This window comes from Narcine bancroftii, chromosome 12 (assembly GCF_036971445.1).
Source record: "Narcine bancroftii isolate sNarBan1 chromosome 12, sNarBan1.hap1, whole genome shotgun sequence".
Classification (NCBI taxonomy): Eukaryota; Metazoa; Chordata; class Chondrichthyes; order Torpediniformes; family Narcinidae; genus Narcine; species Narcine bancroftii.
Genome location: NC_091480.1, coordinates 7,335,386 through 7,357,453, shown reverse-complemented (window position 1 = coordinate 7,357,453; position 22,068 = coordinate 7,335,386). Strand labels below are relative to the sequence as shown.

General features: G+C 44.8%; 2 protein-coding genes across 7 annotated transcripts in view; one reads left to right on the top strand and one right to left on the bottom strand.

Moving 5' to 3' along the window:
- bri3 (brain protein I3) overlaps positions 1-10,235 on the bottom strand; it is a 28,142-nt gene extending 17,907 nt beyond the window's left edge. The window contains exons 1-5 of one of the 4 annotated variants that reach the window (XM_069905425.1): positions 9,907-10,235; positions 6,710-6,800; positions 4,497-4,572; positions 3,012-3,279; positions 2,424-2,556 (exon numbers count right to left, since the gene is read on the bottom strand). In XM_069905425.1, coding sequence (XP_069761526.1) covers positions 2,424-2,556; positions 3,012-3,156 — 278 coding nt within the window. In that variant the 5' untranslated portion in view covers positions 3,157-3,279; positions 4,497-4,572; positions 6,710-6,800; positions 9,907-10,235. Of the gene's footprint in view, positions 1-1,248; positions 1,355-2,423; positions 2,557-3,011; positions 3,377-4,496; positions 4,573-6,709; positions 6,801-9,906 lie in introns of those variants that run through there. The other 3 variants (XM_069905427.1, XM_069905424.1, XM_069905426.1) reach the window with 3 other exon arrangements.
- tecpr1a (tectonin beta-propeller repeat containing 1a) overlaps positions 10,044-22,068 on the top strand; it is a 73,525-nt gene continuing 61,500 nt past the window's right edge. For 2 of the 3 annotated variants that reach the window (XM_069905420.1, XM_069905418.1), the window contains exons 1-2: positions 10,045-10,185; positions 19,591-19,821. In XM_069905420.1, the coding sequence (XP_069761521.1) occupies positions 19,597-19,821 (225 nt within the window). In that variant the 5' untranslated portion in view covers positions 10,045-10,185; positions 19,591-19,596. Of the gene's footprint in view, positions 10,186-19,590; positions 19,822-22,068 lie in introns of all 3 variants that reach the window. The other variant, XM_069905419.1, reaches the window with a different exon arrangement.

Sequence of the window (22,068 nt, the reverse complement as noted above, 5' to 3'; positions counted from 1 at the left end):
ACAAAATTTAAAATTTACATTTTAAAAAATTGCTCAGAGAGAAGTGAGGGAAGGGTAAATTGTTCCATGAACAATTAAGTGGTTTCCTAGATGATTTAGACCAGTTGTTTTCAAACTTTCTTTCCACTCAACACCCAGGCCATATGTGGTTTGTGATTAGTAAGGGATTGCTTAAGGTGGGATGTGAGCAGGAAAAATGGTTGAGAACCACTGCTCTAGACCCAATTGTTACTGAAATATTTTGCTTGAGAAAAATTGTCATTGGCCCATTTCCTTTGGAGTTCTGAAACCATTCACATAACGTCAATTAGGGATGATTAAAACAGTGGTTTTCAAACTTTTCTTTCCACCCACATACCACCTTAAGTAATCCCTTACTAATCACTGAGCACTGATGGCATAGGGAATACTTCAGGTACTATGTGAGTGGAAAGAAAGTTTGAAAACCATTTCTAGACCAGCCATTCTCAATATTTTTTTGGGGTATGACCTCCTTAGGACTCTGCTCAATGTTTATGGGCCCCCTCTCTTGTGAAGCAGTCAAGTTTAGTTGGTTTCTTCCATACTTCTCTCCTATGGACTAAATAAAAAATATTTACAATTTTAGTCCATGCCACTGCCCGCCCCCCCACCTTTAAATGTGCAATGGCCCCCATTGAGAACGGTTGCTTTAGACAATAAATTAGAATCTCCCAAACTGATTAATCTAAAGTTGCATGGATCTGACTTGGCAAGGCTAGCAGTGAAACAGGAAGGTCATTCACTGACATCATACTACCAGAGATAAATATTTAAGCAGAGCAGCACCATTTTCTTCCATGAACGCAGCCTGACCTACTGAATTCCTCCACCATTTTTTCTAAACCATTATAACTAGTCTAGTTCACATGCTCTTTACTCAATTATACCACAAAACCACTGGAAAAGGGAATTGACTGCAACAGACAAAAGCTTTGGAGAAACTCAGGTCATGAGACATCCTTAGGAAGTAAAAGGCAGTCAGCGTTTCTGGCCCAAGTCCTTTATTGGGATTGTGGAAAATCAAAGTACAGATTTATTGTCAGAGGTACATACATGAAATCATATTAAACTCCGAGATTCTTTTTCCTGCAGGCCAGGCAGAATTTCTATTTATCAGTAGTGTAAACTGTACTCAAACTGTACAAGAGAAGTGCAAACAAACTGCGATATAGAAATAAATATTCAATAATAAACAATGTGTAAAGTAAGAGTCCTTAAATGAGTCCCTAATTGAGTTTGGTGTTAAGAACTCTGATGGTGGAGGGGTAGCAGCTGTTCCTGAACCTGGTGGTATGAGTCTTGTGGCACTTGTACCTCTTTCCAAAGTAAATGCCTGAATAAAAGGGCAAAGGGGAGGGGAGGAGAGATTGAGAATTGGTGGCAGGATTAAGGGAATTAGTGGCAGGATTAAGGGAATTGGCTACTGCTGGTTTACCCAATTATTCCTCAAATCAGTACTCCATTAGCTGGAAATCCCTACAAATCTGCCCTTTGGACCATTTAGTTTAGACATACAGCATGGTAACAGGCCCTTTCAGCCCAAAGGCATGCGTCGCTCATTTACACCCAATTAACCTTCAACCCCAGTACACTTTAAAGGATTTTAAAAAACCAGAACACATGGAGGAAACCCATGCAAACAGTGTTGAGGTATCTGCTACGCTAACCATGCTGCCCAGTTTATAAATTTATAAACCAGCACTACTTCCTAGAACTTCCAAAACAAGTTCCTTGATAAGCAAAGGATTGAAAGGTGACCAGAAAGAGGCAAGACTTCCAAGTGACCTACTACATTAACACAACAGCATAAGCAGGCTATTTGCCCCCTCAAGCCTACTTCTCCATTTGAAACAATCATGGCTGATCAGTCCCCATGCCATCTTTTGTGCCATCTTGCCTAGCCCTCTACAGACTTTCAAAATTTCACCCCCCCCCCCCCCAGTGATCCAGCCTCCACAATCCTCCCAAAAAATTCCGGAGATCCAACCACCTCTGCAAGACAGTTTTAAAACAAATGCCCCTTAAACTTGTAATTGAGATTCTCCCACTTGTTAGAGTGAGTTGTACAGCACAGAAATAGGCCCTACAGCCCAACTCATCCAGATCGACCAATTTGTTGACCCAAGACAGTCCCATTTCCCTGCACAAGGTCCATATCCCTCTACTAAACCTTTCCAAATGTTTTTTGGACATTGTAAATGCACCCACTTCCAGTGGCAGCTCATTCTGTAACCACACCAGTACCTGAAGGTCCCTTTTAAAATCTTTAAACCCTCTGGTTTTAGACTCTTCTAGTCCAATGCTAGTCTGTCATCAATTCTTAACAAGGGATTTACATTTTCAAAACTTGAATGCATTGTTAAGTTTTAAATTCAGATGCAAGAGCAGGGAGAATCATTTACCTGCAGGCAGGACACCCACCCACCACCACAACAGACGCTGCAGTCGGTTGTTGGATGATGGTATAAGTGCTCGAGTAGTTAGACCCTGGGCACACGGGCGGCTGAACGTTGACTGAGACAGGAGGCACATATCCTACAAAACAGAAGCACTCATTTTATAATTAGTCGCCAAATACCAACAAAATGATTAAAAATGGCCCAGTGCACCAACGAAACGAAGGAATTTGATAAACAATAAATTGGCTACATATCTGCGGCTCAAGTAATTCAGTATAAAGTCAAAATCGGTATCACTTTATCAAAAGTGTAATTGAGACGATTTTTCCAGCACCAAGAAGCCACTCAAATGAGTAGATGCACTGCAATTTTCTCAATCCACAGGATAGATCAAGAACGCCACTAAAACAGGAATTCCCTTTATTTTTCTCTAACTGTGACCGACAAGCAGAAGGTGAACACAGATGAAGTTTTTCCCTAATCACTACCCTCTCCAGCTACCTCGCACTTGTGGGGCCGGGGAAGAAAACAAAAGGCCTGCGAGGACCAGGGCGGGCAACAGCAGGGTGGGGGCAAGGAATTTATACTCACCTGAGCTTGCTGGATAGGAGTAAGGGGGAGGTTGTTGTTGGTATCCAGGCGGCGGGATGGTACCGTAAGTCTGGCCGTACTCGTAGCCCGACGAGCTGGGTACATATGCCGGTGGCCTTTCCTGCAGCAGCGGCTTGCGGTCCATCGTTCTTCCCAGGACGAGGGAGGGAAGTGGGGATCAGCGACGGCGAAGTCTCCTCTTCCTCCGGTGGCTGAGCTCCCCTAGCTTTGGAATGAAAGCGAGGAGGACGGCAACAAGATCCCAAACCTGGGAACAAGCCCAATACACAGCTGATACACAAATTGATACACTGTGCCCGTGCACTTCCCAGAACTCCCCCGATTCGCTACAAAGTCACAAGATCAGGGCCACGTGACCGCCCCTTTCTCTCTTCCCCCCCCCCCTTTTCTTTAACTCTCGTCTTAAAGGGACCGCACCTCTCAAAGTGGAAACAAACTTCTTGTCTCATTCTTGGCTGCGTTAAAAGAAATAAAACTAAACGTTTTCAAAATAGCCCAAAACATTTCGCAAAGGTGCTCAGAGAAGGGGTAGGAAAATGGACGGGGGGGGGGGGGGGCAGTTAGGGGTAGAGTTAGGGAAACTAACTCGAGAGAGAGGATGAAGGGAGGAGGGAATTGAGTTCTTCAGTCATTGTAAAGCGCTTTGCCACGTCGGGTTGTGAAACATTTTGTACAAATGGAGATTTTTCTGACAATTATAGTCACCAGAGAGGCCAACTCGCCCATGCCAAACAAGCTATCCCCAGCCCCATTTGATCCATATCCTTCTAAGCCTATAAATTTATCTAAATGTCTTTTGAACGTTGGAATTGTGTTCACTTCTACAATTTCCTCTGGCAGTTCCAATGTGGTCCCAGAGTTCATACTCAATGCCCCTCTCAATGAAGGCAAGCTTGTCAAATGCCTTCTTTACCACCTTGACTATCTGAGATGCCACTTTCAAGGAATAATCCTACATCTCTCTGTCCTGAAACAACTCTCCAAGGCCATTCTCTGTAAGCCCTGTGTTGCTTTGAATTACCAAAGTGCAACACCTCACTCTTGTCAGTTAAAATCCTTTTGCCCTTCCTACCCAAATGATTCTGATCCTCTTCCTCAGTGTCTATTACACCATCATTTTGAAACCATCTTAAAAGTTACTTATCATATTAATGAGATTGTCATCCAGCACAAATTGATGGAGGGAATCCATGCATTTGGATCTGGAGTCACTCAGTGTGGTGGTACACCACCAGCCTACTGCAGGGGACAACACATGTACCTGCAGGAGTGTAAGGGGACAGGATGACACCTGGCCGGCTGTCAATCAGTCGACCTGAAGGGATCAAGCCCCACCCAGTCAGACGTCAATCACTCTCTGGGATATAAGCCGGCCTCCCGAAGCTCACTTAGAGTTACTGCAGCTACAGCCAGCCTGGCTCTGTGGAAGTCTTTGTGGATTAAAGCCTGTTGTACAGTCCTTACCTTGTGTGTGTCTGATTCTGGCTAACAGCGCACCACACTCAGTGAGTTAGGAAGGCAAATGGAACAGTGACATTTTCTGTAAGAAGGAAATATTGCTATAAGGCTTTAACTTGAAGAAGGGATCAGGCCTGAAATGTCAGTTATGGCTTTAGGCACTTTCAGGTGGCCAATTGCCCCACATGTAAAGCCGCATGTTTAGGCAATATGCGGCTGTTTTGAGGCCACCTGAATGTGCAGGAGGCGCTCTTGAGGTGAGCTACATAACGCTCCTCTGAGAGGAGCTCAGCTCAGTGGCTCCCCCAGCCACCTGAATGCAGCTGGCTGAAAGCGGATGTTAAAGGGTCAGGCTGCTGATCACAGCCGACACTGGGCAGGAGCTGGAGTGTGCTCAGAGCCGTATCCTGTGCAGCTGTGTCCTTCAGGTGGCCAGTGTTGCGCTTTAAATGCTGCCACCTGAATGGCAATTTAAAGGGCCGCATTCTTAGCGTAGAACGCACCTGAAAAAGCCTTTTGGCTCCTATGGATGCTGCGAGACTCCAGCATTTCTGCATATTTATTACAATTACAGCATCTACAGACTTTCGTGCTTCACTGTTTTGTGAAACCCATACCTGGAATGATGCCTACACCTTTTAAGGAAGGCTATACTTTCTTGTGAGGCAGTTCAGAGAAAGTTCATCAGACTGATTCTAAGTATTAAGCAGTTTTAAGGAAAGGTTAAGCAGACTGGGCTTACACTCTCTATTTTTTGAAATGAGAAAATCTCATAGAGAGATATAAAATCCTCAAAGCCAGTTAATGAGGTGGCTTGACAGGGTCAATGCTGTCAGGGTGTATCTCCTGCACAGAGAATTGAGGCTCGGGTGTATAGCTTCAGATAAAAAGTTTGCTCATTGAAGATTAAGATGAGGACATATTTCTTAATATTGCAAGGCTGAGATGAGAAATCAAAGTTCTGGGACACAAGCAGGAAAATGGGGTTGGTGCCAGATCAGATCAGTCATGAATGGCAGAGGCTTGAAGGATTACTGTTGATCTTTGTGTCTCTTTCTTATGTGCTTGTGCTTTCCATCTTATAATATAGCAGAAGGGGTATGTTAGTGAACGGAATGGTTAGTGCAGTGATTTAGCACAAAGCAACTACAGCTTCAGTAACCTGGGTTTGAATCCTACGCTGTCTGTAAAGAGTTTGTATGTTCTCCCCATGACTGTGTGGGTTTCCTCCAGGGGCTCTGGTTTTCTCCCACCATTCCAAATATACTGGGGTTGCGGGTTAATTGGGATATTTACCCAGCACAGGCTCGTGGGCTGGCAAAGCCTGTTACCATGCTTTATAACTAAATGTTTAAAAAATAGTGAGCTTGGGATTGAAGGCAAAAGGGTGTACTGTTCATAAATATATTTTTCACCCTTCCCTGCACTATTTGGCTTTCTGTAACACTGTAATTGTAATACCTGCTGTAATGATAGCAAATAAATAAATAGGACGCAGTGCGAGGAGTATAAGTTGCATAAATTGACTTGCCAGGATTGCATGGATTACAAATCTTTTTGTCAAGTATTTCAAGTACATGAAAATAAAACAATTCCATTCAATCTGGATATCTTGCTACTGGCTTGATTTTGCTCTAATTTCCAGTAATTACCTGCACCACAGCTGGCTGCTAATACATAGTTTATTGAATCCATTAACAGGAAAGGAGGAGGCTAGGGCCAATTTTGTTCAAAGAAAGGTAGTTAAATAAACATTATCAACATTGGAAATGCAAACCCAAAACCGAGAAATCCAGGCCAGACGTGCGGCAGAACAAACCCCTGAATGATTCTGGAGTAAGCACTCGTGACTTTGGAGAATCATTTTGTTTCCTAGATTCTCGGTCTCCCAATTTCACCCTCCGCCCTGGGATTGGTTAGTCTTTCAGTTTAGGAACACTGGCATTTGTAAATTCCCCTCCCTGTCCTTGTCTCTATCTCCTTTCCTCTAATTGTCTCTCTTTCTCTCTTCCTTTTCCCTACATATCCTTACACAGAGACAAATCAATTCTCACCTTTCTCACCTATCATATTCAATTAACAGCTTTTGTTTTGTTGGTGAGGACTCCACCCCAATCCCATTCTTCCACCTTTCTCAGTCTTTATTGAGATGCCTGCCTCCCTTTTGCCTATACTTTCAAGAAGATCTCAGGCCCAAAACAATGGTAATATATCTTTACCTCCCATGGATAGTCCAAGACTGGCTGAGTTCCTCCAGAACTCAAATGTTGACCTCCCATTCCGCCTCCAACTGCAGCTCCTTCACTGAATCTGTTGTGGAGAGGGTAAGTGGGCATTTTGAGCTCGCACACATCTTCTGTGACAAGTACCCATTATATTAATAGAGTATTTTTTTTGAAACAGACTGGAGAGTAAGAAATATTATCAATAGCTTGCAGGTGAATCAAATAAGAGAGGTGGAAAATATATATGTTACGAAAGTTAAAAAAAAACATGTTACCTTACTCTAATCTGGAAATCAAGAATACTCATGATTTAATTAAAATTTCATTACTGGGAGTAATATGTTTTTGTCAAGGAGGAGTATGAAAGGGAACAAAGTGAGTGAATGGATTAAAATACAGATCATTCATGATCTAAGTGAATAGCAAACTCCATTTGAAGTGCCGAATGGTCTTCTTTTCTCATGAAACAATCTTGAAGGGTTCACCAACAATCTTCTACAACTCAGTGGATTGAGTAGCATTGGTGGAAGCAAAAGGTTAATGTTTTGAGCTGGAACCCTTCAACAAAACTGAGAGTGAACTAGTCCTCCCACCACCCCCCACCCCCACTGCACCCAAGTCCTCTTGTTGAACAGTACAAAGTTAACAGCTTTTATCAGCATTCAATTAAGAATGTTATGGACTTTGCAGCAGATCTGAGTCAGGTTGCGGCCGATTGCAAGCACAGAACATGTTGGGAGGAAATGTTGCGGAAGCTTGTGGAATCCATGATGCGGGCACTCAAAGTAGGATGCTTGGTCAGAGGCAACTAAATATCAAACCACATTTTGATGCTGGTCCAGGCAATGAGAACAGAGGTCAGGCAAGCACAGAATTTGCCCATCATCCAGCAAAGGCTCAGCGTGTTTGCAAGTTGGCTGCATCCTTGGAAAAAACCCACTTGCAGAGTAGAATGAAGTGTAGAGATAAAAAGAAACTGGCTTGTCCTAACTGTGATGTCAAGAAACATAGGTTAGCCAACAAGAGCCTTGGCAAACTCAAATAACTGAGCAGTATAAATTTGTGGAAATAAACAGTAAAGAACATAATATATTTTAATTAGATGCCAAAAGGACAGTGGATAAGTTGATCCAAGATCATCCATGTTTCGTAGGTTGGTGTCTGGAAATACAGAGCAGGAACACAAGGAGAATATAAAGTGTATATCCAAACCAAGGAACGGGAATATAGTTGAGAAGAAAAATATGTTTCTTTGCTGCCTCAGAAGCTGTCATTCTTTATTATGATACATGCTGCAGACTCCTCTAAGCTGAGATAGCGTTGGAGGCATCCAGTCACACCAATTCAATAGAGGGTGACAACAACAAGTCTCAATGACTACTGCCCTGTGGCACTGACCTCCACTTTATGAAAATCTTCGAGCATTGGTGATGGAATGCATCAAAGCTCACTTTCCAGAGAAGCTGGACATATTTCAATTTTCCTCTAGAAGAAACCGTTCTAAAAGCCTTGGCCCTTCACTCCGTCATAGTTTTAAGTTGAAAATGAAAAGATTTAGGGGGAACATTAGGGGGAACTTCACTCAGAGCATGAATGGAGTGTGGAATGAGCTGCTATCTGATGTAGTGAATGCAGGCTTGATCGTGTGTTTTAAGAATCAATTGGATAGGTACATGGATGGAAGAGGCCTGGAGGGTTATGGATTGGGAGCAGGTCAGTGGGACTAGGGTGATGATAGTCTAGAGGGGTCGAATGACCTGTTTTCTGTGGTGTAGCATTCTATGGTTCTATAAATACCTACCAAAAAAAACAAAATCCTCCCCACCTCATAACCCTCTTTTTCTTTCATCCATGTGTTTGTTTAAAAGCCTATCAAATGCCCCTATTGTTCCAACCTCCACCATTCACAACTCTCTGTTCTAACTTAGTACTTTTAAAATTACGGTATCTTTTGAATCTGTTCTTATCCAAATTAAGCAGGAAGGGGGTGACATAAGACTTAATAAGATCTTATAATTGTCTAATTCCTTCCTGAGGGCATACTAAAGGAAATCTGCTTCCCTGTTCAGGCAGTATGTTACACTTTTTGTTTTCAATGTATTTTATGTTATCTCTGCACTTTAACTTTTTTCCCTAAATCCATGTCTTTGACCAAATTTTCAATCAATACTCCCATCTCCACAAATGACTCGTTCAGAAGGTCATGAGGTGTGGGATCCATGGAGCCTTGGCAGTGTGGATTAAAAAATTGGCTTGCATGTAGAAAGCAGAGAGTAGTAGTGGAAGGAAAGTATTCTGCCTGGAGGTCAGTGAGTAGTGGAGTTCAGCAGGGATCTGTTCCGGGACCCCTGTTCTTTGAGATTTGTACACATGACTCGGGTGAAGAGGCGGAAGGATGGGTCAGTAAGTTTGCAGATGATACGAAGGTTGGTGAGTAGTGGACAGAGCTGAAAATGCCATAGGTTACAAGAGGATATAGACAGGATGGAGAGTTGGGCAGAAAAGTGGCAGATGAAGTTCAATCCAGATAAGTGTGAAGTGATGCATTTTGGCAGTTCAAACCAGAAGGTGAGGGCAGAATTAATGGTTGGTTACTTAAGATTGTGGATGAACAGAGGGACTTGGGGGTCCAAACCCATAAATCTTTTAAGGTTGCTGTGCAGATTAATAGGATAGTTAAGAAGGTCTATGGGATGATGGGCTTCATTAATAGGGGGATTGAGTTCAGGAGTAGAGAGGTCATGTTGCAACTCAACAAATCTCTAATGAGACTGCACTTAAGAGTATTGTGTTCAGTTCTGGTCACCTCAGTAGAGAAAGGATGTGGAAGCTGTGGAGAGGGTGCAGAGGAGATTTACCAGGGTGTTGCCCGGATTGGAAAATAAATCATGCGGTAGAAGGAGGAGAGGAGACTGGATTCTGAGAGGCATAGCCAGCGCCTGTTTCCCAGGGTGGGAATAGCCAACACCTGAGGATGTCTGTACTAAGTGGAGGGAGGGAGGGACGTTCAGGGGGGCGATCCAGAGTAGGTTTTTAACACTAAGTAGTGATGGTGGTGGAGGCTGGAACACTAAAGAGACCCTTAGGCAGGAGCATGGATGGAAGAGAGAGGTTTTGGGTAGGGATATATGGGTCATCGAGGGCCGAAGGGCCAGTGCTGTGGAGCATTGATGAGGACTCCTGGTCTTTACCTGAGTTACACGACACCTTCCTCCAGCCTCAGCGGTCAACAGGTGGGGCCGCACATCGTCACCTCGCGGGCCTCTGACGTCACGGCCGCGGCGGTCACTGACGGGCAAGCGACCAATCAGCATTCAGCATGGCTGGGAACAGTCACCAATTGCAGGCGGCGGGGCGGGACTCCCACGGAGGTGTGTCTGTTGTCAAGAGGGAAGGTTCCGGAAGCGGCGTACGGTTTGATGAGCGAGTGTTGACCGAGTCGGTGCGGCTTCCCGCTGCTTGTAGCCACGGTGAGAGGGGGAGGAGGAGGGAGGGAGGTAGGGAGGAAACGGGGAGGAGAGGAGGAGGAGGGAGGAGAGGAGGAGGAGGGAGGGAGGAGAGGAGGAGGAGGGAGGGAGGAGAGGAGGAGAGGAAGGGAGGAGAGGAGGGAGGAGAGGAGGAGAGGAGGGAGGAGAGGAGGAGAGGAGGGAGGAGAGGAGGAGGAGGGAGGAGAGGAGGAGGAGGAAGGAGGAGAGGAGGAGGAGGAAGGAGGAGAGGAGGAGGGAGGAGGGAGGAGAGGAGGAGGGAGGAGGGAGGAGAGGAGGAGGGAGGGGAGGAGGAGAAGGGAGGGGAGGAGGAGGAGGGAGGAGGGAGGGGAGGAGGAGGAGGGAGGGGAGGAGGGAGGGAGGAAGGGTGGGTAATGTGCGGACGGTCATTTGTGGTGCGTTTTCCCGTCTGTCTCACTGACCTATTTATAGGGCGGGGGGGGGGGGGCTGTGATTTGGAGACGGGTTAGTGATTGGCTCAGAGGGTACACTCAGGGGCTCAGGTCCCCCCGGGGATAGACACCGGCTCGGGTGCCCCACCTAGGGGTGAGCATGGTGCTGCTCCCAGGGTTGGTCACTGAGACAGGAGCCCGATGGATGGCCATGTGCAGTGCCCACAGGGGTGGGCACCGGCGCAGGTGATGCCCGCGGGGGTGGGCACCGGCGCAGGTGATGCCCGCGGGGGTGGGCACCGGCGCAGGTGATGCCCGCGGGGGTGGGCACCGGCGCAGGTGATGCCCGCGGGGGTGGGCACCGGCGCAGGTGATGCCCGCGGGGGTGGGCACCGGCGCAGGTGATGCCCGCGGGGGTGGGCACCGGCGCAGGTGATGCCCGCGGGGGTGGGCACCGGCGCAGGTGATGCCCCCGGGGGTGGGCACCGGCGCAGGTGATGCCCCCGGGGGTGGGCACCGGCGCAGGTGATGCCCCCGGGGGTGGGCACCGGCGCAGGTGATGCCCCCGGGGGTGGGCACCGGCGCAGGTGATGCCCCCGGGGGTGGGCACCGGCGCAGGTGATGCCCCCGGGGGTGGGCACCGGCGCAGGTGATGCCCCCGGGGGTTGACACTGGCTCTGATCATGCCCCGGTGGGGACTTTCTGTAGAGACTATCCCTCTGTATGTGAAAAATGAATGTTTTTTTTTCACTGTACATCTGTGTGGTTTAACTGTACCTCTCTGATTAGAGATGGTCCCTTTTGGCTGGGGTTGTGGTTCTTAATTTAGCTATTAACTGCTAAAGAAGAACTGAGAGTTCCCTTCAGAAATTGGTGTCACTTATCTCCTCCAGAGGTGGAGAGGGCATTGAATCAGGGTAAGGGACATGAGATTTAAAGGGAATCCGAAGAGGATCTGTTTCACCCAGTAAGTAGCTGGAATCCACTGCTTGAGAGAGTGGAAGAAGCAGGCTCTCATCCATCACTTCGGAAGGTGCTGGAAGAGCACTTGAAATGTCTCATCATGGAAAATTATAGGGTATGTGCTGGGAGATGGTCAGCAGTGACACAGTGGGCTGAATGGCCTGTTTCTATGCTCTCTGATTTCATAGTCTTTGCAACAGTAGGCATTGTCGTTTTGGAGATGGTTCTTTCAAGAATTTGTGAAGTTACCCTCTCCCATGCCTCTCCATGTGTGGCAATTAAGAGCATTTGAGACTCTTAAGGGTGTAATCTGACCTCACTGATGGATGTATAAATGGAACCTTTGAATGCAGGCACTAACATTGGGTCCTCCCCAATCACTTTTTTAAAAATATTTTTTTATTTTTCACACTGTGAACCATATCAACCAAAATATGTACAAACGTTTCTCATTAAATTTACACAGTGGCATTTTCTCCCTTTTTCTCCCCGATCACTTCTGAGCTCTTTTTTTTCTGCCTGTGGACCAGTGCTCTTCCCCCTCCTCTCCATTTTATTCAGATGCCTGCCTGCTTTTTGGTCATTCCTTGATGAAGGCCTCAGGCCCGAAATATTGGTTATATTGTAGTCACACTGATAGCAGGAAGTGAAAGCAACACACTGAGTTGAGCAGGGTCTGGTTAAGCTGTTTACTGGTTGAATCAGCGTATGCTTAAGAACCCGCTCTCAGCAATCCCCACGTTTTGTGGGGTGGAAGTGGCGTCAGCTTCTGGGTCAAGGTCTGCCCCACACTCAGAGCCCTTCCATCACTGCTGGCTGCAGACTCGCCTGTGACTGCTGGAGTTGGTTTGCTTGCCGTATGGGTGAGCTGCCACATGCCCCCCCAGAACTGGTGATAGGAGGTGCAGAGTCCACAGCCTGCACACTGTCAGTTCTTTTAGGTGGGGTGGCACTGCAACTGGACGTTCAAGGTCTAGATGCGCCAGTTTGAGCTGGTCAATGGTAAAAGTCTCTTCACGACTGCTGATGTTGAGAACGCAGATCATGCTATTATGGCGCACGAACTTGTAGGGTCCTTCGTATGGTTGCTGCAGGGATGGTCTGTATACGCCTCATTGAACAAAAACCTATTAGGTTTGTGGTAGGCTCTTGGGCACGAAAGAGGCTGTTGTGCATGGTGGGACATTGGGACTGGGACAGATGTTCCAAGCTGCTCCTGGAGTTTAGTTAGGACTGCTGTAGGAGTGTCCTCCTGGCCACAGGGTGCTGGCACAATCTCACTGGGAACTATGAGCGGGGGACCATACACCAGTTTGGCTGATAATGCAGCCAGGTCCTCCTTGGGTGCTGTGTGGATGCCGAGCAGCACCTGTGTTAGCTGGAAGGGTTGCAGTGGGGCCCTCACATGCCTCTGGAATTTGGAGGTTTGACAGTGCGTGCATCTCCTGGCCCAGTGCCCGACCTGCTTGCATAGACCATGCCACACAAACCTATCTGCAATCAGCCGGATGATCACCCAGATGTGTAAAGCGTCGAAGACTCAACGCCTCCAAGAGGTTCGGATGATGGGCCAAGGTTGCCCGGTGGACACGTCACAAAGAAGCTTGTTACCTTCAGGCCAAAGGATATGTCTTCGAGGTGGAGTCCTGAAACTGCAGTTCGGTGTGCTGGCATCTTGCTGTCCAGTCGTTAAGCCTCAACTAACACTGCATAATCCACCACCGAAGACAGAAAGTGCACTGATTGGACGGAGGTGTGTGACAGCACATCGGCCCAAGTTGTTCTTCCCGGAGATGTGCCTGATCGTGGTGGTAAACTCCAAGATGTACGACAGGTAGTGTTGTTGGCAGGCTGACCATGGGTCCAACACTTGGGAAAACGCAAAAGTGAGGGGCTTGTAGTCTGTGGAGGCCGTGAACTCCCTTTCTTCCAGGAAGTACCTGAAGTACCAGATGGCAAGGTGCAGGGCCAGCAGCTCCCTGTTGAAAGTGCTGTACTTAAATTCCGGAAGTTATAGGTGCTGGCTGAAGAAAGTGAGCGGCTTCCACCGGCCTTCAATGAGCTGCTTGAGCATGCTGCCAACTGCCACATTGGAAGCATCCACAGTGGGGACGTCGATCTGGGGGTGGACCAGGAGCATGGCGTTTGGTAGTGCATTCTTGGCTTGTTCAAAAGCTTTAATCGCCTCCTCTTTGACCTTAACGGACATCTAAGCTGAAAAGGGGCCACGTGATCCGGTCCGGTGAGGGTAGGAAACCATGGTAAAAATTAACTATCCCAACAAATTTCTGCAGGCCTTTAACAGTGCTGGGCCTGGCGAATTGGTAGATGGGTTCAACTTTTGCCGGCAGAGGAACAGCTCTATGGCAGTTGATCTGGTGGCCCAAGAAGTTGATGGTGAGTAGGTCGAACTGGAATGGCGGGGTTGATAGCCAGGCAGTAGTCACTTAGGCAGAGCAGAGCAGATGTTTCTGGCAGGAGTGGCTGGCGATAAGTATGTCATCCGGGTAGATGAACAGAAAGTCCAAATCTTGCCCTACTATGCCAATCAGGCGCTGGAACGTCTGCGCCGCATTTTTGAGCATGAGTGGCATCCTGTGAAACTCGAACAAGACAAAGGGGGTAATGGGGGCCGTCTTGGGTACATCATCTGGGTGGACTGGGATCTGATGATACTCTTCGACCAGGTCAATCTTTGAAAATTTGCATGCCCCATGAGGGTTTGCCGAAAAGTCCTGGCCTCGGGTCCCCATCTTTGATGATAAAAACACCAAAACTCAGAAGTGGTGTCGTCCCTTGGTGTGGGTATTGCGGGCTTTGCTTCTGGAGTGTGGGAGAGTGGGCTTTCGACTGTGATGCAGCACTAATTTCGATGGTGGTTCCACCATTTTGTTTGGCGTGCCACAGTACCTCCACCTGGGCAGACACCCTATGCGGGTCTCTAGCAGGAGGTGGACATTTTCTTATGTTTCCTCCAAGAAGATCTGTTCAAAAAGGGCCGTCAGCCAGTGCTAGCATGTCACTCATCAGGGCTGTTGGCATGCAGTCACCCAGACAATCCATATGCAGTAACCGCGCAGCCAGTTTGTGGCATGAGAGGCCAAATGTGCAGATTAACAGGGCTGTGAGTGCCTCATACCTATTTGTCACCAGGGGGCTGATGCAGAAAGTTAATAATATGGCCTACTGTCTTCTGGTCGAGGGCACCCACCATGTAGTAATACCTGGTGGTTTCTGAGACAATTTGCCTGACCTGGAACTGGGCCTCTGCTTGCTCGAACCAGACTAGAGATTGCGTGGTCCAGAAGGTTGGCAATTTAAGGGAAATTGCATTCTCTAGAGCCGAGTAAAAGCAACACGCTGAGCTGAGCAAGGTCCAGCTGAACTGTTTACTGTTTGAATCAGTGCACGCTGAAGAACCCAATCCCGGCACTTTGCAGAGTGGAAGTGGTGTTGGCTTCTGGGCCAAGATCTGCCCTGCATTTATAGCTCTCCTGGTCACCACTGGCTGTGAACTCGCCCGCAACTGCTGAAGCCGGTTCGCTTGCCACATGGGCAAGCCACCACACTATATTTTTATCTTAGCTACATAAAGAACGCTGCATGACTTGGTGAGTTTCTCCAGCTTTTTTTGTGTATTTACTACAATTGCAGTGTCTGCAGACTTTTTGTTTAACTGACTAATTGGCTTGGTCTCTGACAAATTGTCTCTGAATCTATTACTTATTTATAGGCAGTAACATACTGTCTTTTAATGATAGACTTTATGATTAGGTGCTTGGATTTAGAGAGAGATTTCCCCAAGAGTGAATGATGGACCATTTAGGAACTCTGCCACTCAAAAGTAAAGGTGCCCCAGCTATCCACTGGAGTTTGGGAATAGATAACTAGCCTGTGATAATCCACACCACTGTCCATGAATTTACAATAATAATACTCCACCTCCCATCCCCAAGAAGTACCAAACATCTTTCTTCCCAATAATAGATTGCGACTGATGAAGTCCATTCAAGTATGGAGATAAGCAATGGGGCTTCAAAATAGTGGCTCCCCTTTTGTAGAGGCATTTTGTTAAATGTTATCACAACCCCATTTCGAGGGGTATGACATATGCAGTAAATGGGAATCTAGTGATCGACAAATGAGACTTCATCACAGAAATCGCACGTTGTGTAATCTTAATGAGCAAATATGTCTGCACAGGGCTCCGTGAAAATTTGATTAATTTTATTTCATTTTCTTGTGAGTAGTTCTTTAGGTTCTCCTTATTGAGCGGGTTTATTTAAAAGGCAATCAAAGCAGTTAATTTGACAATGGAGTGAGAGCTGATGTGCTTGTCTTGGTCTTCAGACTTTCAGTAACATTGATACCAGCGGTGTTGTATTTCAATATGCGTTTACTACATTAAAGAAATCAACGTGTTCGCTTACTAAAATGATGTGGTAGTAACAGTTGAACTGTTCTGAATCTCACTATTGTTGTTGCATTTTCAAAAGGGTATCCGAGGGGAAAAAAGAGGGATTTTATTGCAAACTGAATTTGTGTCAAACTTTTTGGGATTGGGTTTGAGGGTGTTGAAGCTGAGGTGAAGAGCGAGATACTGATACGTCTTCTGAAAGTGAGAATGCAAACAATAGAAGCAGGAGTTAACTACAATGCCTACAGCTTTCTCCACCACCATGCAAAAAGGTCAAAGCTTATCCTATGATTCCAGTTTTCATCTCATCCCCAAAACTTGTTAATTCCTTTCGTGTCCAAAATTCAAGCCAAACACCTCTGTGGTAGAAAACTCTGAAGGTTCTGGGCTTTCAGAAATTGTCTGTCTTAAATGATTTGCCCTTTATTCTGACACTTCAACCACAATTTTCAAAGTTCAGATTTATTGTCCATAGACATGAGATTCTTTTTTCATGCAGGCCAGACAGAATTACCACTTGTTGGTAGTGCAAAAAAAACTACTCAAGAAGATATGTATACAGGTAAATAAAGAAATTTTAACAAATGTGTAATACAGAGAGGAAAAATATCAAGTGTAAGAGTCTTTAAATGAGTCCTTGATTGAGTTTGTTGTTGAGGAGTCTGATGGTGGAGGGGGAGCAGCTGTTCCTGAACCTGGTGGTGCGAGTCTTGTGGCATCGATACCTCTTTCCTGATTTTAAATTTAGACTCTCCAGTAAGAGAAAATGGGTTGTCATCATCTCCCTCTTAAATTCATTTCAAAATTTTGACTCTTCAAAATTCTTCTATGTGTGTATACGCTTAAGTAGCAGTTTCATTGAACCTAAGATTGCTAATACAATGAATTAAGTAAAATATGATCACCAAGAATAAAAGATGTGTTAATAATATCTTTGCATCAGCCATAAAAATTGCAGTTAAAAGCAAGGACATTTATGGTGGGGAGAGCCAAGGAAATAAAGGAAGGTATCAAGCTGAAAGCTCATGCATAGTCACCAAGAGTAGTGAGAACCAGAAGAGTTGGAAAACTTTAAAGAGCAACAAAGAACCACTAAGCAAACAGTAAAGAAAGGAAGATACATTTTGAAAGAAAACTAACACAAAATATGAAAGCTTTTACTATCTATATAAAAATTGATCATAAAAGATTGTATAAAATGCAAAAGTGAACATAGGTCCCTTGCAAGATGAGATGGGAGAATTAATATCAGGCAATTCTGTAATGGCCAAGAATTCAAGCGACTATTTTGTGTTGATCTTCAGAGTGGAAGAAATGTCTAGCATGCCAAAGAGTGATATTATGGATGTGATGGGAGGTGAGGGCCTTGATACAATCTCTGTCAATAAAGAGGTAGTGTGAAGCTAACCGGTGGATCTAAAGATAGATAAGTCCCCTGGTTGTGATAGAATGCATCCTGAGGTCTGGGAAAAAAAATGGCAGGTTATCGGATGTGTTAGTGATAATTTACCAAAAATTCTCTGGACTCTGGGCTGCTCCTGGTAAATTGAAAAACTGCAAATGTCACACCACCTTTTATAAAAGTATGTAGGCAAAAAGCAGTTATCTTGCTATCTGGAGTTGGGGGAAAATGCTTGAAGCTGTTAAGGAAAAAATACGATGCATCTGGATAGAATTTGTTTCATTAGACTTGAATTAAGGAATGGCTGGATATTTAAATGGTGAAAGATTGCAGTGCAGAATGCTATTGTGCAGAGGGACTTGGGAGTGCTTGTGCATGAATCGCAAAAGGTTGGTTTGCAGGTACAGCAGCTATTAAGAATGTTGTTGGGGGGTTGAATTTAAGAGCAGGGAGGGTGTGCTACATCTGTACAGATTGAGACAGCATCTGGAGTACTGTGTACAGTTATGGTCTCCTCACTTGAAAAAAAGATGTATTGGCTTTGGAGGAGATGCAGAGGAGGACCCCAATTTTCCAGAGATGAGGAGAATGAGTCACCTGGGACACTGTTCGTCAGAATTCAGAAGAATGAGAGGGGAACTTAAACATATAAGTTTAGATGGAGTCAGGAAAGTTGTTTTCGCTGATAGGTGAGATTAGAAATAGTGATCAGAGCTTCAAGATTCAGGGGAATAGGTTTAGACATGAAGAGGAATTGCTTTTCTCCTTGAGTAGTGAATCTGTGGAATTCTCTGCTCAAGGAAGTAGTAGAAGGTGCTTTTTAAGACCCAGTTGGATAGATTTTTGCATAGCAGGGAAATTAAGTATTGGGGGAAAAAAGGCAAGTAGATGGAGCTGAATTTGTGGCCAGATCAACCCTGATCTTATTGAATGGTGGAGCAGGCTCGACGGGCCAGATGACCGATCCCTTCTCCTATTCCTTGTGTTCTTTAGCAGCTTTTCTTTGCAGGAAATTGAGGACAATGGGAAACTGGCACAGAAGAGTTGTTGACTCCTTTGGCAGATCAGCCATTGTCATGTTTAATGGTGGGATAGGCTTGAAGGGCTGAGTGTCCTATTCCTCCATCTATTTTCTTGGTCCAAATCAGCTTGATGGATGGTGTGCTCAGCAAGTTAAGTGTGGTTATTAGTGCTATCTATAAAGTTGCAACTGTTAACGATTACCTAATGGTATCACTGGATAAAATCATCCCTGTATTGCGCATTTAAGATAATCCTTGATATTTAAGACAATGTATGTTGCAACTATATCATGCGAAACAGCAGATAGCAGATGAAGATCTTGTGTGGAATGATATAGTGCCAAAGGAGTGTATTTGGCCAATCTTTCGAAAACTCCCTTTCACTTTCCCCACAACCCTGCTAATATTTTAAAATATAGAACAACTTACTTCCTGTTGAATCTGTTTCCACTGCTCTTTCAGGCAGCATGTTCCAGCTTGCATTTTATTTAACTTTTTTTAACAATCGAGAACATTTCCAATACCCTTGAGTCTGATTCTTTTGCTGTTGGCCTTAAATTTGCGTGAATGGGTCTCTATGCTACTTTTCATGCAGTTTTCCGTCCTATTAGCTTACAATGCTCATCCCCAGATTAATTTGTGTGCAAAAGGTTTTATGACCGATGAATGGTTCAGAACTAACTGAAATTATAGGAACTTAGCATGCATTGAGACAAAACTAGAATGTTACTGGTGCCAGAAATCTGAGATCAGATACCAAACTTAGAATAGCTCAGAAGTTTAATTTTGCAGACACATGTTTTTCCAGGTAAGTTTAACAAACTCATTGCTCTATAACGAGGAGAGCTCATAATGGGAGATATGTTTGTTTACCCTCAACATGAATCAGGAGATTATGATAAGGACTTGCAAAATTCCAAGATGGAAATTTCTGAACCATTTGTGGTGCTTTTGATGTACTTGAGCCTTCTCCGAGATATTCCCATAAGACTGTATCACTTCATGTGACAATTTGGTTGTTGTATCTCACTGTGCAAGATTACCCGGGGTAACATGGTGAATCAACTCCTGTATATTTTCCCAAGTTGACACAGTGAAAGGCTGATGAATGATATTGTAATGTGTTATCAGGAGATTTTTCTAATGCTAATAAATCTGGATTACAAATTAATTTTGCTGTTTGTTTGGTTACAGGCAGCCATGCCTAGCTCCCTTTTATGGGCCGTAGATGTACACGGCAAAGTGTATACACTTTCTACAGCTAGTCAGTACTGGGAGTTGTGCAGAGATGCAAGCTTGGAATTCAAGAGACTAGCAGCTGTCAAACAATGCTGTTGGGGAATTGCAAGTGACCAACAAATCTACATTTATGTCCATTTGAATGAGGTTCCAATCCGCTACCAAGAAGAGACCTTTGAAAATCAGGTATGGATTTTTCAAAGTAGAGAGCAGTAAGTCTTCAGAGGAGAAAACTTGCATACATTTGCTGATAATTTCCTGTCATCACATTTTCTGTACAAAATTATCCACAGCTATACTACTTGGCCAAGCAATCTGTGTAAAGGGTTTTTATTGCTCTACAATCACTGGTTATTTATGGCTCCCGCTGATTGAGATCCAGTACAGTGTAGATTTGAATTTAATTATTTATTGTCAAAAATTGATCAAAAAGCTTCATTTTGCATGCTACAGCAAAACCCCTGGTATCTGGCACCTCTGGGGATTTGTAGATGCCAGATAAGTGATTTTTCCGGTTGCTTGAGATTGCATGTTACCTGGATTGGCAAACTAACAGCAAGGTGCGGCAAATTTAAACTTCTGGATTTTTTTTTAGGCTGCCGGTTGCTTGAATTCCGGACAACAGAGGTTTTACCATATCCAGGAAAGTTAACTCATGCAGCAGATTAGAGCAATAATAATCCATAGGGAACGGCGTAGGGAGTAGTGTTACAATATGTCAATAGTAATCCATAGGGAACGGCGTAGGGAGTAGTGTTACAATATGTCAATAGTAATCCATAGGGAACGGCGTAGGGAGTAGTGTTACAATATGTCAATAGTAATCCATAGGGAACGGCGTAGGGAGTAGTGTTACAATATGTCAATAGTAATTCATAGGGAACGGCATAGGGAGTAGTGTTACAATATGTCAATAGTAATCCATAGGGAACGGCGTAGGGAGTAGTGTTACAATATGTCAATAGTAATCCATAGGGAACGGCGTAGGGAGTAGTGTTACAATATGTCAATAGTAATTCATAGGGAACGGCGTAGGGAGTAGTGTTACAATATGTCAATAGTAATCCATAGGGAACGGCGTAGGGAGTAGTGTTACAATATGTCAATAGTAATCCATAGGGAACGGCGTAGGGAGTAGTGTTACAATATGTCAATAGTAATCCATAGGGAACGGCGTAGGGAGTAGTGTTACAATATGTCAATAGTAATCCATAGGGAACGGCGTAGGGAGTAGTGTTACAATATGTCAATAGTAATCCATAGGGAACGGCGTAGGGAGTAGTGTTACAATATGTCAATAGTAATCCATAGGGAACGGCGTAGGGAATAGTGTTACAATATGTCAATAGTAATCCATAGGGAACGGCGTAGGGAGTAGTGTTACAATATGTCAATAGTAATCCATAGGGAACGGCGTAGGGAGTAGTGTTACAATATGTCAATAGTAATCCATAGGGAACGGCGTAGGGAGTAGTGTTACAATATGTCAATAGTAATCCATAGGGAACGACGTAGGGAGTAGTGTTACAATATGTCAATAGTAATCCATAGGGAACGGCGTAGGGAGTAGTGTTACAATATGTCAATAGTAATCCATAGGGAACGACGTAGGGAGTAGTGTTACAATATGTCAATAGTAATCCATAGGGAACGGCGTGGGGAGTAGTGTTACAATATGTCAATAGTAATCCATAGGGAACGGCGTAGGGAGTAGTGTTATAATATGTCAATAGTAATCCATAGGGAACGACGTAGGGAGTAGTGTTACAATATGTCAATAGTAATCCATAGGGAACGGCGTAGGGAGTAGTGTTACAATATGTCAATAGTAATCCATAGGGAACGGCGTAGGGAGTATTGTTACAATATGTCAATATTAATCCATAGGTAACGGCGTAGGGAGTAGTGTTACAATATGTCAATAGTAATGCATAGGTAACGGCGTAGGAAGTAGTGTTGCAATATGTCAATAGTAATCCATAGGTAACGGCGTAGGAAGTAGTGTTACAATATGTCAATAGTAATCCATAGGGAACTGCGTAGGGAGTAGTGTTACAATATGTCAATAGTAATCCATAGGGAACGGCGTAGGGAGTAGTGTTACAATATGTCAAGGACCAATTATTGAAGTGGATGGAAAAGGTGGTTACAAATGGTGCAAATGCATTGTATTTTGCCAAAGACATCCATTTAAGAGTCTGAAAGAAACTGTCCTTGAATCTGGAGGTTCGGGTTTTCAAGCACATGCATTTTCTGCCCAATTGAGGGGATTGGGAAAGAAGAGAATGTGTCTAGGATGGATGGAATGAGTTCCTTGTCTCCCGGTGACCACCCATTTCAATTTCCCATCCCTTTCTCTTCCTGACATGTCTGTCCATGGTCCCGTGCATTGCCAGACTGACACCATCCGCAAATGAGAAGAACAACATCTCA